The 17,291-nt window shown below is 45.1% G+C and overlaps 2 protein-coding genes across 3 annotated transcripts in view; one reads left to right on the top strand and one right to left on the bottom strand.

Annotated features, from left to right (window-relative positions):
* Nucleotides 1-12,257, bottom strand: part of LOC148500753 (uncharacterized) — an 85,888-nt gene extending 73,631 nt beyond the window's left edge. Inside the window, exons 1-6 of the mRNA XM_088451374.1 lie at nucleotides 12,184-12,257; nucleotides 9,859-10,016; nucleotides 8,768-8,959; nucleotides 8,233-8,313; nucleotides 7,474-7,729; nucleotides 1,463-2,245 (exon numbers count right to left, since the gene is read on the bottom strand). Coding sequence (XP_088307500.1) covers nucleotides 1,463-2,245; nucleotides 7,474-7,729; nucleotides 8,233-8,313; nucleotides 8,768-8,959; nucleotides 9,859-9,936 — 1,390 coding nt within the window. The 5' untranslated portion in view covers nucleotides 9,937-10,016; nucleotides 12,184-12,257. The remainder of the gene's footprint in view (nucleotides 1-1,462; nucleotides 2,246-7,473; nucleotides 7,730-8,232; nucleotides 8,314-8,767; nucleotides 8,960-9,858; nucleotides 10,017-12,183) is intronic.
* The window catches only part of LOC148500752 (uncharacterized), a 55,193-nt gene that overhangs the window by 22,568 nt on the left and 15,334 nt on the right, over nucleotides 1-17,291 (top strand). The window contains exons 1-4 of one of the 2 annotated variants that reach the window (XM_088451371.1): nucleotides 11,700-11,725; nucleotides 12,614-12,686; nucleotides 14,752-14,874; nucleotides 14,991-15,088. The exons of the other annotated variant lie outside the window; for it this stretch is intronic. Of the exons in view, the coding sequence (XP_088307497.1) occupies nucleotides 14,790-14,874; nucleotides 14,991-15,088 (183 nt within the window). The 5' untranslated portion in view covers nucleotides 11,700-11,725; nucleotides 12,614-12,686; nucleotides 14,752-14,789. Of the gene's footprint in view, nucleotides 1-11,699; nucleotides 11,726-12,613; nucleotides 12,687-14,751; nucleotides 14,875-14,990; nucleotides 15,089-17,291 lie in introns of those variants that run through there. 2 annotated transcript variants of the gene reach the window in all.

The following is a 17,291-nucleotide window of genomic DNA, read 5'->3' as shown; positions in this document are numbered from 1 at the left end:
GGTGTGAAAAAGCTTTTACCCTCTTTCGGATTTATTTTATATTTGTATATTTGTCACACTTAATGGTTTCAGATATTCAAACAAAAATGAATATAAGCCAAAGAAAAAACAAACAACCTCTCTTGTGCTCCTAACTTGGATTATATATGGCAGTTTTTTTCCTCCACTGATGGAACCGCTCTCATATGTAAATAAAAGACACAAAAATGCCACAATAGTGTAATATTTTCAATTATATTAAAGTTCAATCCTTGTAGAGGTGCTGAGATTGGAAGTAGGTGCATATAAGATCCTTTCCACAAGAGTGACACTTCTGAAAAGCTCCAGAGAAAATCCTCAAATCCCAAATCAGAACAGCAAATTCGTGAGAGCATAAGACGTATTAAGTTCTTACACGTATGCTTACTTCAAATAAACTGGTGTGGAACACTTTGCAGTTTCTTTAAGTCCCCATGCATCCATCAAATAGAGGGGATAAGTGGTTTCCGTAAAATCTCCAAAAAACCAGAGAAGAGATACACTTGTAGTATGGACCACAGGTAAATTTATTAAAGACAATGATAAAAACAGAGGTTTGTGGTCAGCCGTACCATAGAGATGTAATTATAGTGAAGATGGTACCTGGGTAATTCCAGTATAGTATATGTGTACTGGCCATGCACCAAACCAATGTACAACACTCCTTTCTACGCGTTTTAACGCACTGCAGCGTTTTTTTCAAGTGGAGTGTAAATGTAAATGAACACTCCTTATGATGTCTTAATGAGTCACTATATAGAGATGTCAGCTATGCCGTTAGGCTTATATAAGTACCATCTTCAGTATAATTACATCTCTATGGTACAGCTGTCCACAAACCTCTGTTTTTATCATTGTCTTTAAGAAATTTACCTGTGGTTCATACTACAAGTGTATAATCGAAGTTGAACAAGTTTGGAGTGCAAGAGAGGTTGTTTGTTTTTTCTTTGTTCTTATTATAAGTTTGGTGACTTATCATCCTACTACCTTTGCTGCTCCAAGTGCAGCGCCATTGTTTTGAATATCATTTTGTATATCTATAAGACAAAGACAACCTGAATAAATAAAAATTTTTTTTTTTTTTAAATTATAATTTAATGTAGCAAAGTGTAAAAGTCGTCAAACACTAACGGGTTGTGCCACTTTTAGCAGCAACTAAACGCTACCGATAACTAGAGATGAGTCTTTTACATTGCAGTGAAGGAATTTTGCCCACTCTTCTGTACAGAATTGCTTTAATCCAGCCCCACCGGAAGGTTTTCAAGCATGAAATTGTTTCTCACCTGTGTGATTTGTCTGATGTTACAAAATGCGATTTCTATTTAAACATTTTCCACTCAGGATATGGAAATTGTTTCTCACCTATGACTTCCCTGATGTCTAACAAGATCTGATTTCTGTATAAAACATTTCCCACACTCAAAACATGGAAATGGCTTCTCACCTGTGTGACTTCTCTTATGTCTAAAAAGATGTGATTTCTGTGCAAAACATTTCCCACAATCAGAACACAAAAATGGTTTCTCACCTGTGTGAGTTCTCTGATGTCTAACAAGAGCGGATATATGTGTAAAACATTTCCCACACTCAGAACATGGAAATGGACTCTCATCTGTGTGACTTCTTCTCTGATGTATAACAAAAAGTGATTTCTGTGTAAAACATTTCCCACACTCAGAACATGGAAATGGTTTCTCACCTGTGTGGCATATCTGATGTCTAAGAAGATCTGATTTCTGTGCAAAACATTTTTCACACTCAGAGCATGGAAAAGGCCTATAACCTGTGTGATGTCTCTGATGTCTAACTAGCTGCGATTTCCTTGTAAAACATTTCCCACACTCAGAGCATGGAAATGGTTTCTCACCCGTGTGACTTCTCTGATGTCTAACACAATGTGATTTCCGTGTAAAACATTTCCCACACTCAGAGCATGGAAATGGCCTCTCACCTGCCTTAACTGGCTGATGGTTAATAAGGTTTGTGTTCTGTGTAAAATATTTGGAATCTATAGAATAGGGAAATATTTTATCTACGCTAAGAGCTGTTATAGAGGTATATTCACAATGATCAGAGGGATCAGAAGATATATCTGCAATGTGAGGTACTGGATGTATAATTGGGTTTTTGGGGTTTTCTCCTGGAGAATCTTGGGTGACGCCATCTATTTTCAAACTTTGAGTTAAAATGAGATTATCCTCTGAGACATTCCGGCTGCTGCATCCATCTGCTAGGAATGAAATACATATATGGAAATATGAATGTTTGCCCACCAGAAGTTTACATTTTCAATAAAGTATATGGTGAAATGACCCCAAATTGCCATGAGATGGGCAGATGTTAGAGTAATATATAAACCATTAACTGACATCAACATACAGTGGGGCATAAAAGTATTTGGACAGCCGCCGATTGTGCAAGTTGTTGCACTTTAAAAGATGAGAGAGGTCTGTAATTTCCATCATAGTTAAACTTTAACTGTGAGACAGAATCAGAACAAAAAATTCCGGAAATCACATTGTATGATTTTTAAACAATTTATTTGTATATTCTTTCGGAAAAAAAATATTTGGACAATCGAAAAGTTTAACTCAATAGTTTGTAAAGTAACCTCGGTTGGCAATTACAGAGGTCAAACGTTTCCTGTAGTTCTTGACCAGGTTTGCACACACTGCAGCAGGTATTTTGGCCCACTCTTCAATGCAGATCTTCTCTAGATGTGTCATGTTTTTGGGCTGTCGCCGGGCAATAAGGACTTTCAACTCCCTCCACAGATTTTCTATTGGGTTGAGGTCTGGAGACTGGCTAGGCCAATCCAGGACCTTGAAATGCTTTTTACGGAGCCACTCCTTAGTTGCCCAGGTGGTGTGTTTGGGGTCATTGTCATGCTGGAAGACCCAGCAACGTTGCATCTTCAATGCTCTTACTGAGGGAAGGAGGTTTTTCCCCAAAATGTCACGATACATGGCCCCATTCATCCTCTCCATAATACAGATCAGTCGTCCTGTCCCCTTTGCAGAAAAGCATCCCCAAAGCATGATGTTTCCACCCCCATGCTTCACAGTGGGTATGGTGTTTTTGGGATGCCACTCATCATTCTTCTCCCTCCAAACACAGCGTGTGGAGTTTATACCAAAAAGTTATATTTTGGTCTCATCTGACCACGACATTCTCCCATCCTCCTCTGGATCATCCAGATGGTCACGGGCAAACTTTAGACGGGCCTGGACATGTGCTGGCTTAAGCAGGGGGACCTTTCGGGCGCTGCAGGATTTGAATCCATGACGACGTAGTGTGTTACTAATGGTAACCTTTGTGACTGTAGTACCAACTCTCTTGAGGTCATTGACCAGATCTCCCCCATGTAGTTCTGGGCTGATCCCTCACCATTCTCAAGATCATTGATACCCCACGAGGTGAGATCTTGCATGGAGCCCCTGGTCGAGGGAGATTGTCAGTGATCTTGTATTTCTTCCATTTTTTAATAATTGCGCAAACAGTTGATCTCTTCTCACAAAGCTGCTTGCCTATTGTCGAGTAGCTCACCCCAGCCTTGTGCAGGTCTACAATTTTGTCCCTGGTGTCCTTAGACAGCTCTCTGGTCTTGGCCATGGTGGGGAGGTTGCAGTCTGACTGTTTGAGGGTGTGGACAGGTGTCTTTTATACAGTTAACCAGTTCAAACAGGTGCCATTAATACAGGTAACGAGTGGAGGATAGATGAGCTTCCTAAAGAAGAAGTAACAGGTCTGTGAAAGACAGAATTCTTGCTGGTTACTAGGTGTCCAAATATTTATTTTCTGCAAGAAAAAATTGTTTAAAAATCATACAATGTGATTTCCGGAATGTTTTGTTCTGATTCTGTCTCTCACAGTTAAAGTGTACCTATGATGGAAATTACAGACCTCTCTCATATTATATATATATATATATATATATATAGATATAGATATATAGTCATATGCCAGAAAACTGAGACAGCAGCTTCCATTCCCAGTACACGTCACAGCACCCCCACATTAAATGGTATCTTCCTCATTTGAAATACTATGTATAGGTAGATATTTCTGCAATCTGTTGTCATATAATTAGCAGCAGTGCTCGAAGTGGGAATTTAGAGGTGGAGGTATGGAAATTTGAATCTCCACCTCCCCCCCAGCACACTACAGCCCCTTCCGTTCCTGGCCTCTGACCTGAGGACTGTCCTCCAGGGTCTCCTCGATAGGCAGCTTGTCTATGCTGATCATTGCTGAGGCTACACGGAGAAAATCAAGAACCTGAGCGAGTCACAGTAGAATCTGTCCCAATTCTGATTCCAGGAGCACCGACAGGAGATGTCCCACCCCTGAATCAGCTCATTAGGTGAACCAAGCTGTCAGACAGGGATCTGTGATGTCAGTTGACTGACGGCGACCATGAGAAGCTGCCACTTGGAAAAGGAACCCTAACAAAATAACACAGGCATCACAACAGACATAACAGAGATTTCACAACAGGCACCACCCAACAGTAACCATAGCAGTGCTGGGAAGGAATCGGAGAAAGGGATTTTACTGGTAAGTACAAAAGTCCTGTTTTCTTCTACTTCCACGGGGGACTTCCCAAAGCAGTCCACACAGAAGGAAGCACACTGTAGCAGCATGGCACCTTGCATCCAAAGCTCGCATCATTACATACAAAGGGGCCATACTGATTTGGCAAAAGAATGCACAGAAGCCAAGGTGAGGCCCCACTGCGCGCTAAACCCAAGAGGCACCCATTGACCGAGTAGAATGAGTCACAACCCTGGAAGGAACCGGCTAGCATCTCACAATGTAAGGCTGCTAAATAACAGCATAAAGCCAACAAGAAATCTGTACACTTCCACGCCGGCCAAACCCTCTTGCAAGAATCACAGAAGTTGTCTGTCTTACTACTATTAGAGGAGCAGCGAACACAGGTGCAAAGAGCATGGACCACATCCAAAGAACAAAAATCCTTGTCCTCAGAGTAACCATCTTCAGTAAGTAGGGCCATGTATGAAGAACCGTCCTGTTGTCATGAAACACTAGAAAGGGGGAAAACCAGAGCACTGAGCCCCAAAGCCCTCCCACCTGAGGCAATAGCAAGGAGGAAGACAGTCTTCCATGTGAGATATTTCAGATCAACTGAAGCCAGAGGCTCAAAGAAATGGAGGACCAAATTGAGTTCCCACAAAAGCTGTGGGAGGAAGAAAAAGGAGGTTGCACATGAAGTATACCCTGCATGAATTAATTAATTTCAGGGAGCAAGGCAAAGCTAAAAAAATACAGACATGGCCGACACCTGCACCTTTAGTTATCCCAAAAGCAACCCTGACTACTAGCCCTCCAGTAGAAACAACAGGAGATAGGCAAACTGAAAGGAGGAAAGGTGGGAAATTCTTCTTCTCACACCCAGCGACATAAATATATTGCAGACAGCATCAGGCAATGCAGGTTTATTCAGAGCCTTGTTACAAACAATAGACTTTATCAGGCAAAGCAGGTTTTCCGGATGTCAGAAGATTGTGCTGGAAGTATTTGGAATAAACTGAAGTCTGGAATCAAGAAACAGAGCTAGGAACCAACATTAGGGACTCTGACACGGAAGATCTGTCATGTAGAACAAACACAGCGGTTCTGACTTAATGAACTGACCCAGATGGGAGAGAGTAGCATGACTAAATAGGGCAGTCTACGGTGCAGCTCATTAGCTGCTAGATGAGTTAATCAAGCTAGGCTGCATGCTCACCGAATCAGTACAGAGAGGCAAACACATGGTCAGTAATACCACTGGGGAGAGCACCATCACTAGAAGAACAGTAGTACTGCCGCAGAACGTGACATTACAGGAGATAAAAGAACCTGCTGGTAAAGTCCTGGTGCTAGACACCACCAGACACCTTCAGAGGCTTTGCAGAGGGCATGATTCGTGGGTCAGGGCTGTTCCCAGAGGCACATGGTGGAGCAACCGCATATAAGGCTGGTGGTCAAAATGTTCTGGCTCATCTGTGTAATTATGATGACAGGAGACATCTGAGCCACGTCTCTCCTTATCTAAATCTGGGAAGGTAACAGCATATCTGGCTATGATGATCCAGGGCTCATCTTACAGGCTGAGCCATTAGCCCATGTAACTGTACATAACAGGGCAGTAAGGGACCTTGTCCAAGTGCTCTTAGCCAATTATGGAATGCCATCTACAGAGGAATTAAACATGAAACAATTGTGGGTTTCCCCAGTACTGGCTAGGGCTGCTATGAATTATCACTAGCCTATACCACGGCCACTGGTGAGGGAGAATAAGAGACTGTATAGTGTGTGGGTTTCCCCAGTACTGTCTGGTGCTGCTAAGAGTTATCACTAGCCCATACCACAGCCACTGGTGAGGGAGGACAGGAGGCTGTAGAATGTGTGGGTTTCCCCAGTACCGGCTGGGGCTGCTATGAGTTATCACTAGCCCATACCACGGCCACTGGTGAGATAGACTAGGAGGCTGTATAAAGTGTGGGTTTCCCCAGTACTGGCTGGGGCTGCTATGAGTTATTACTAGCTCATACCACGGCCACTAGTGAGGGAGAATAGGAGGCTGTAGAGTGTATGGGTTTCCCCATTAACTCTGAACTCTGGGCTGGTAACACACAGTGACATGATGTGAGGGGGAGAGCAGGAGTCTAATAGGGGCTGATGGCTCCTGATGTATGAGACACACCAGAGAGTGTGGGGAGGAGGCTGGTCAGATCTCTGGGCTGGTAACACACAGTGACATGATGTGAGGAGAGCAGGAGTATAATAGAAGTTGATGGCTTCTGAAGTATGAGATACACCAGAGAGTGTTGGGAGGAGACTGGTCAGATCTCTGGGCTGGTAACACACAGTGACATGATGTGAGGAGTAAAGAAGGAGTATGATAGGGACTGATGGCTCCTGACAACCCCACTGGGCAGATACATTTCCCTCATTAGTCTGTACTGACGGAGGAGGGTGTAGGATAAGAGATTGCTGTAGTGACAGAGGAGGGTGTAGGATAAGAGATTGCTGTAGTGACAGAGGAGGGTGTAGGATAAGAGATTGCTGTAGTTACTGAACAAGGAGAATATGTTACACTTTTCTGTAATACAGGTTGAGCCTCCCATATCCAAATATTCCGAAATACGGAATATTCCAAAATACGGAATTATTTTGGCATGACTGAGAAAATGAAACCTTTGCTTTTTGATGGTTCAATGCACAAGCACAAATTATTAAAAATATTGTATAACATTACCTTCAGGCTGTGTGTATAAGGTGTATATAATACATAAATGCATTCTGTGTGTATATTGGGGTCCCATTCCTAAGATATTTCATTATGATATGCAATTATTCCAAACTACGGAATATTCCGTTATCCAAAATACCCCTGGTCCCAAGCATTTTGGATATAGGAGACTCTACCTGTACTTGCTTATTACTCACCTGTGCTGATATCTGTAGGTATTTCCTCCTCCTTACACTGCTGATCACCCCTCACATAGGTCTCTTCTTCTCCTTCTATATCTTCTACCTTCATATCAGTCACATACATCTCTTTTTCTCTATCTAGATCTTCTGCCTTTATATCAGTCACATACATCTCTTCTTCTCCCTCTATATATCCTGCCTTCATATCAGTCAGATACGTCTCTTCTTCTCTCTCTAGATCTTCTGCCTTAATATTAGCCAGACCTTCACTCTAAATGACACATACAATAATAACGTTTGATTTCATTGAGACTAAACAGTAGAATATCAGCGTATAAGACACACACAGCTTCTGTACAGATCATATAGAGAAATAGTGTTTCCCGCTAGAATGCGGGCATGACAGGTCGCTGAGGCGCGGGCAGGGCACACGTTGAAGGCGCACGCTCACAAAAAAGGAGGTCAACCTGGGAGGAGGCGTGTCCTTGTCCCCAATTAGTCATACTTAGCGCTGGGCTTTCCCCAAGCTCTCCTCATTGTGAAAAGATGCCATGCGCATGCAAACGGCATCTATTTATCTGGTGGAGATTGGTCACAGCAACTTTTCTCAAACGCCGGCCACTATGGCTTGCGGGTGGAGAAGGCACAGGGCAGGCTGTTTTAGCAAAGCCCCGCTAAAAGGGCAGGGCGCATTTTACCCCTTTAAAAGCGGCGCCCCGCTAACACAGTGTAGCGGGAACACTGGGAAAGTCACTTTGCTTAAATTCTATCTACCTGATGCTCCTGTGGAGTCCAGTGATTCTCCATCATCACGTCCTTGTACAGACCCCTGTGTTCCTCTATATACTCCCACTCCTGCATGGAGAAATAGACAGTGACATCCTCACACCTTATAGGAATCTGACACACACAATGATACAGTCATCACCCAGACACATCCCCTGGTGTTACTGTATAATGTCCCATTCCCAGCAGTCACCTCTCCAGTCATCACCCAGACACATCCCCTGGTGTTACTGTATAATGTCCCATTCCCAGCAGTCACCTCCCCAGCCATCACCCAGACACATCCCCTGGTGTTACTGTATAATGTCCCATTCCCAGCAGTCACCTCTCCAGTCATCACCCAGACACATCTCCTGGTGTTACTGTATAATGTCCCATTCCCAGCAGTCACCTCTCCAGTCATCACCCAGACACATCCCCTGGTGTTACTGTATAATGTCCCATTCCCAGCAGTCACCTCTCCAGTCATCACCCAGACACATCCCCTGGTGTTACTGTATAATGTCCCATTCCCAGCAGTCACCTCTCCAGTCAGCAGCTGAATGATCTTGTTGGTGAGTTCCAGGATCTTCTGGTCATTGTGTCTCTCATGTTTCAGTGAGTGAGGTGGAGGCACCGTGATGGGGCTCTGGGTCCTGCTCAGTCCTCCTGGGACACGGGGGCGGCAGCTGGGTGTCTCACATTCACCGGATGTCTTCCTCACTACTGTGTAATCCTGTGTATTAAGAGAGACATTAATAAGAAGGTGAATTAAAAATCCATTAATGTGATATTTGTAAGTTTAAAGGGATAAATATACAAACAATGCAACAATCTAATATATGAATACAACCACTAAACCAATAAGTAACAGGAAAGTGGAGTGTATAAAGTACTTAGCACTTCTGCCTTCTACAGTTGGCCTATTGTTCTGTGTCCTCTATATGTGGGTAGCCTCAGAAGAAGGAGAGCATAGTGCAAGCAGCAATATCACTATATGGTATGGGCTGGACATAACAGTGGAATTCAGTACAGCTACAGGAGAAGTAATAATAATAATTAGATATATTATATATTTAACATTTTACAAGTGATGTCACTGTGACACTCCTAAATCCCCCACTTCCCAAGTCATTTCTCTGTATTATTACTATAGATATAAGTGATGTCACTGTGACACTCCCAGATCCCCTCACCCCCCCAGTCATGTCCCTGTAATATTACTATAGATATAAGTGATGTCACTGTGACACTCCCAGATCCCCTCACCTCCCCAGTCATGTCCCTGTATTATTACTATAGAGAAAAGTGATGTCACTGTGACACTCCCAGACTCCCTCACCTCCCCAGTCATTTCTCTGTATTATTACTATTGATATAAGTGATGTCACTGTGACACTCCCAGATCCCTCTCACCTCCCCAGTCATGTCCCTGTATTATTGCTATAGATATAAGTGATGTCACTGTGACACTCCCAGACCCTCTCACCTCCCCAGTCATGTCCCTGTAATATTACTATAGATATAAGTGATGTCACTGTGACACTCCCAGACCCTCTCACCTCCCCAGTCATGTCCCTGTAATATTACTATAGATATAAGTGATGTCACGGTGACACTCCCAGACCCTCTCACCTCCCCAGTCAGCAGGTAGATGATCTCCAGGGTGAGATTTAAGATCCTCTCAGTCATGTGACTGCTGTCCGTGTCCATCCTCAGTGATCAGTGATTTATACAGGATAAGTCTCACCCTGACATGACTTCGAGTAAAGACTCCTTGGTTCTTCCTGTATCTAGGAATAGACATAATAAGTATCACAGATTACATGTATTACTGTGTAAACATTAAGCCCTACTCTTTTCCCCACTTTTGTTTTTACTTTTGATCACTATACACAGGTCACACTTGGTATCACACACCTGAGCACACTGATCACTATATACAGGCCACAATGATATCAAATACCTCATACACACTGATCATCACTATACACAGGTTACACTAATATCACACACACTGATCATCACTATACACACACGTGATACACACTAATCACTATACACAGGTCACACTGATCACTATACACACACTATCACACACTAATCACGATACACAGGTCATCACTATACACACACTATCACACACATGATACACACTAATCACTATACACAGGTCACACTGATATTACACACCTTAGCGGTACCACTAGGCTGTTTTAGCAGGGTGCCGCGCCCTGCCCAATTTCTAAAAGGCAGAATGTGCCATGCCCCCTTGGCGGCACTGCGCTAAAACAGCCAGCGGGTACTGCCCCCACCCACGGGCCACAGTGTCCCGCGTGTGGGGAAAATAGCGGTGCAGCAGTCACCACCGATGAATTGATGGCCGGCATCTATTAACTGTCTCAGGAACATTTGGGGGCAGCCCGGCATGTTTGTAAGTGCGGGCAGCACCCCAAGAGTGATGAAAAGGGGGTGCGTCCTAAAGACACATACCCTTTTCTTGTGAACACGTCCCCTTTTCGGCTGCCCTGCACCTGATCATCACTATACACAGTTCAGACTGATATCACACACCTGATACACATTGATCACTATACACAGGTCACACTGACACACACTTATCACTATACAGAGGTCACACACCTGATAAGCAGTGATTACTGTACACAGTATAATAAACACAAGACCATATGACAAGATATTTCCCCAGGCCAGATCCCTCACAGGCCACCCACTTTTTCCTCCTCATTCCACCCTCCGGTCATTCTCCCCAGTAACCTAGGATAAAGTCTCTGCCCCCATCATCTTACCCCACTTCTCTGCCCCCCCCCCCCCCATTATAAGCCCTCTGATTGGCTGGGCTGGGAGATGAGCAGCGCTTTCTCCCCCACTACTGCCCTATTCCTCTGTCTCCTAAATATCTGGGCGACTTGTGTACAATCACCCATCTTATTTTCTCTGCTCATGCATCTGCAATAAGTACTGAGCATCATCAGTGTTGTACAAATTGTGAATCCACAGCTGTAAGGGAACCAAAAGTCCCAGCATGCCCTGTCATGCTGGAAACCACAGTTAGCCTACCACTGTAGGATGTACGTTCCATGTGTGACAATCCTGCTGGCCATGTTTATAGCACAGGGTAGAGGCTGACATATTTTTTGGAGGATGCAATCACGTACACACGGACGATCTAGAACAGTGTTTCCCATTTCCAGTCCTCGGGGATCCCTAACAGGGCATGTTTTCCATATATCCTTGCTGGAGCAGAGGTGCCTCCATTACTTACTGACACTTTTCAAATGATCCTCAGGTGGTTCTTATTACCTCACTAGTGATTCTGTGAGAAGACCGGAAAACATGCACTGTCGTGGTTCCCTGAGGACTGGTGCTGAGAAACGCTGGTCCCCTACACAAAGGACAGTAAGAGAGAAATTGAGGGGAGTAGAGGGAGCTCCAAACAGGTTGGTGATAATCAGAGGAAAGATAAGAAAGCCTCAGACAGGTGAGGACTCAGCAGGGCTGATACGTTCTGTATGGTGGTCTGAGTGCACCGGACACATCCCTTTACCTATAGTCTGTTATCCACCGAGCAGCGACTCCTCCAGCTATTACTGTATATGTAACACTGGAAGCTGATCCACCTGTATGATGGAAATGCATCAGCGGAGACAGCTGCAGCTGTATTATAGTAACACCAGGGTCTGCTCCACCAGTATTATAGTAATATCAGGGTCTGCTCCACCTGTATTCTAAGTAACACTGGAGTCTGCTCTACCTGTATTCTAAGTAACACCAGAGTCTGCTTCACTTGTATTATATGTAACACTGGGTCTGCTCCACCTGTATTATATATAACACTGGAATCTGATCTACCTATAACAACACTACAGCCTGATCTGCCAGTATGATCATCATGAGGCACGCAGTCTGCTCCCCCTGTATTAAATAAAACACTTTCACCTGCTTTACTTGTATGATGATAATGCATCACCACAGTCTGCACCTCCTGTATAATAATATTAAATACCGTTACCTGCTACCAGTCACACAAATGGCCGCTCTCTGTTTATTGTTATCTGTCAACCGGAAGTTGACGTTCTACAAGAAGAAACGCCCCTACAAATAACCACGCCTCTTCCATCTCATCGAATGTGGCTACGGCTACTGTCTGTCCCGCCTCCTGTATCAAGCGACCGTCCTCCTCTCAGTCCCCTCAATGCACTGATCGAGTAGCCAATCAGGCGGCACAAACTAGGAAAAACGTCCTCTAACCAGAATCTAACTGCACCAGCAGCTCAAAGCTTCATCAATAGAGTAATAACAGTGTAGTCTAATGGTGTCCTCATGTACAATGACCGGCGGCCATATTCTTCTATTCTACCATTCACAGAGCAGAGGGGGCGGGGCCACACGGGATTTAGTTGCCATTTTGTCGTAGAGATTCCCGACAAAGCCGGAGCCAGGTAATGTGTACTGTATATATTATATTATTATATAGAGGAGAGGGGACCGTACAGTGATATATGATGGGGGATAACACAGCTCCCAGCACACACTGATATGTGGTATTATTATTATATAGGGGAGAGGGGACTGTACAGTGATATATGATGAGGGATAACACAGCTCCCAGCACACACTGATATGTGATATTATTATATAGGGGAGAGGGGACTGTACAGTGATAGATGATGGATAACACAGCTCCCAACACACACTGTCTGTGATATTATTATTATATAGAGAGAGGGGACTGTACTGTTATATGAGGGGGAATAACACGACTCCCAGCACACACTGATATGTGGTATTATTATTATATAGAGAGAAGGGACTGTACTGTTATATATGAGGGGGGAATAACACAGCTCCCAGCACACACTGATATGTAGTATTATTAATATATATTGGGGGAGGGGACGGGATGTAGTCAGGATGCCGGCTGTCAAAACGCCGAACGCCAGAATCCCGACACGTAAAGCCTGGCGTGGGACTAAAGATAGGCGTCTAAATACCGACGCCTATCAGCCCCACACCGACATCCTGATGCCTGGCATACCGAACGTAGGTAAGCCGGGCGTCGCGAGCTGTTAGCCGCGGGGGGGCGGGGGTTAGGTTTAGGCACTCCCGGGGGGACTTAGTGTTAGGCACCCCCCTGTGGGTGTGGGGGGGGATTAGGTTTAAGCTAGGGGAAAGGGAGGTTAGGGTTAGGCACACCCCGCCCCGGGGGGGATTAGGGTTAGGCACCATGGGGGTACTTAGGGTTAGGCAGCATATCCAGAGTTTTAGGGTTATGCACCCCCAAGGGAGAGTTAGGGGGGGGAGAGGGGAGGGTTAACTATGCTTACCAGCCGGCGTCGGGATTTTCTTCTGTCAGGCTTCCAGGATTGGGCTTTGAACCAGCAATTTTTAAGCCGTCGATATGTCACACCCAACCCAGAGGGGACTGTACAGTGATGTATGAGGGGGAATAACACAGCTTCCAGCACACACTGATATGTGGGATTATTATATAGGGGGGAGGGGAATGTACAGTAATATATGAGGGAGAATAACACAACTCCCAGCACACAATGATTTTTGGTATCATATTTAATCAATGATTGGTCGACAAATCGTTGATCATCATTGTCAGCGGATCGGATCAACGTCGGCAGAACAGGGAATCACTGCTCAGGTGCATAGCACGTATTAGGCTATATTTTAATGAAATAAAACTTAATGAGCTGCACAACTGGATTATTACAACTTTGGAAAACACACTAACATTACATGAAAGTATTGAGCAGCAGTTTATAGGAAACAAGTGTAGCGATATTAGAGAAAACAGCATAAGTGCACTATTGCAGCAATGGCACCCTGTATAATTATCATCATAAGTGATTTTACCATTTAGGTGGTGTCTGTCTGGACAATTGAAGTACAGTGCTGTAAGATAGACAGTTCCATTCAATATAATATGCAGTCAGTTAAATATACAATAGTTTTACACACTACTCAGGCTTTAGAGGATACAGTCTGTCCACACTATGTCTACTGTTACCTACAGCCGATACCAGAGGCCACATTACTTACTATAGCTGAGGCCCAGGAAGAGTGAGCTGGTCCGGAGACCATTGCAGGGTGGGCGCTGATGGTTCCCATCCACTGTAATGCCGATGCGGAGTTGCATTTAATATGGCCAGACAAGAAGATTCCTCACTGGCATCTCCTTTTATAGCCGGAGACAGACAAGGGCTAGATTTACCTCATCAGGAAAAGGCACACACAACCGTCCTGTCTCTCACCAGAGACCGCTGCATCCAATCGCTGATGTCCGTAAACATTGCGGGAGGCACTGCAGCTGGAAAGTGGTGACAGCAGGCGGGAACATAGAAACTTCACCAGCAGGTCAGCATGGCGACCATGCAAAAAGTCAGGGCACAGCCTTGCTGTATCAGCCTAGTGGAAATGTTATATATAGTCTATCATTTTAAGGTAACACCAGGGGATGTGTCTGGGTGATGACTGTATAATTGTGTGTGTCAGGTTCCTATAAGTGTGAGGACGTCACTGTCTATTTCTTCATGGAGGAGTGGGAGTATATAGAAGGACACAGGGGTCTGTACAAGGACGTGATGATGGAGAATCACCGGCCCCTCACATCACTGGGTAAGAGGAGACTGTCATTTATTGTAATGGGGAGAGCAGCTATGGGGCCACCTATATACACATCATCTGATAATCACATATATACAGTGTAATCAGTCACTGTGTGTCTCCTACAGATGGATCCAGTAACAGGAATACCCCAAAGAGATGTCCCCATCCTCTTTATTCCCAGGATGATACAGAGGAGAATCACAGTGTCCCACAGGGGGATCAGGTAGGTGGGATTTAGGGTATCACCAATATACCAAAGGGCCTGATGCAGAGATGGACAGATTTGAAGAGCCATATACAAGTGGCTGTGCAATTCCATGCATATTAGATGCAAATGGTTGCTCCTTTGGTCAAGCTGCGGCCTCCCACAGCCTGACCGAGTGCTGGTTACTTCAGAGGCCGAGCAACTGCCTCCACTGACCCTCCCAGAAACGATGACCAGGGACGAACCTGCACCGCCCCCAAAACACCGCAGCATGTCAGTCAGGTGCGCAGAACGGTTCCTGCGCAGACTCATCATCGAGATGTATGTTAATTATTGGATTAGCATACATCTCTAAGCCAGGCCCAAAGTGATTTTCAATATAAGCGGTTTGCCTTATGCATATATAGGACCAATATTCTATTGTTTGCTGGATAATTGAAGTCTCTGAATGCCGGTGTTCTTTGGATGGTTATATATTAAATAAAAAAATCATACAATCGGCACTCACTGTTCAAACTGTAATTCCTTTAAATACAGAGAATGTTAGTTCCAGAATATTGCAATAATTTGTCCAGCTGACCAACCACGTCAAGGACTTCCAATCAGTCACCGACTCTCAAAAATATGAGCATTGTGTGGTCACATACCAAGGGCACCCCATAGTGCCGTGGATTAAGCCTGTGTATTTATTTATATATATATATATATATATATATATATATATATATATATATATATATATATGTCAGAAATCCTCTGCACTCGCCACTCCTAGATCTGGGGTGCAGACCTGCACTCGCCATTCCCAGGACTGGGGTGCAAGTGGCCTGTGACCACATTGCTTAAATAAATAAAAACAGATTTTTTTATATATATATATATATAAATATAAATATAAATATAAAAAGAGAAGTCAGGTGGCACTCAGACACAGCATCAAAAAATTCCACACGGAGCCTCAGCTCATCGAGGCTCCGTGTGGAATTTTTTTGATGCTGTGTCTGAGTGCCACCTGACTTCTCTTTTTATATTATCAATTTTGTGGAAGGCACCGGACGATTTGTATTACTGTGGGATGTATTAGTGCCGAGTATAATATATTCCATATATATATATATATATTTCAGGCGGCACTCCAGAATGGTAAATAAAGTAACACTTAATACAGCATGAAGTGCACTTTATGCCGTATTAAGTGTTACTTTATTTACCATTGTATTTCAGCAATCCTGCTCTGAGGTTTGCTGTGGAAGGCACCCGGCAGAGTACCAGCATTTTCCAAAGAGTGCCGGATGGTGGATTTGTATGTATGTATATAGCGTTCCTGCTAGGCTGTTTTAGCGGGGCGCTGCGCCCTGCCCTATTTCTGAAGGGCAGAAAGCACCCTGCCCTCCAGCGTGGTGCCCTGCTGAGACAGCCTGCGGGTTCTGGGCCCGATTCAGACCCGGTCGCCAGCGCTCGCAACCGGGTCGATGGTAGCCCAGAGCGCATGCACACGACGGAGCCAGCTCCGTCATGCGCGACACTCAGCTAGCGACGGGCACTCCATCGCTCCGGGTCGCGCACCAAAGGGGACGTGCTGTCGATGTTGAGTGACAGCATGCCCCCTTTGGTGGGCGGGCCGGGGGGGTGGCTGCCCAAACGGAGGCGTTCCCATGTGAACGCCTACCGTTTGGGGCCGACCCCACAAGTGATGTCAGTGGAGAGATTTCGGCTCTGTTAGAGCCAAAATCTCTCTGGGACTTGTGGCAACGAGACCCTACCACAAGGGTCTCGCCGCAAGCCCGATGACCATCGCGACCATCTTCCTGGCCGCTCGCTATAGCTGTGGGTGGTCACACAGCTATGCGAGCGGCCAGGAGGCCGTTCTAAAAAAAAAAAAAACCGGCCCTGATTCAGAGCAAGCGCTCTGTCAGAGCGTCCGGCGCTGAATCAGGGCCTCTGTCTCCACTCGCGGGTCACAGTGTCCCGCGGGTGGTGAAAACGGCGGCGCATCGGTGAATGGATGCCGGGCACATGCGCCCGGCATCCATTTACTGTGACCGCAGCACTTGGGGGCTTCCCAGCATGTCAGGAAGTTCCGGGCATGCCCCCAGGAGTGATGAAAAGGGGGTGCGTCATAAATACACACCCCTTTTCTCTGGCCACACCCCCTATTCGGGCGCGCGCAGAAGTGCCCTGTCTCTAGGACTGGTGCCCTGCCTGCTGCCGGACCTAGAGT

This window comes from Taudactylus pleione, unplaced genomic scaffold (genome assembly GCF_031769625.1).
Source record: "Taudactylus pleione unplaced genomic scaffold, aTauple2 ptg000547l, whole genome shotgun sequence".
Taxonomy (NCBI): Eukaryota; Metazoa; Chordata; class Amphibia; order Anura; family Myobatrachidae; genus Taudactylus; species Taudactylus pleione.
The sequence above is the reverse complement of the archived record's forward strand: the minus strand, read 5'-3'. Positions and strand labels throughout refer to the sequence as shown.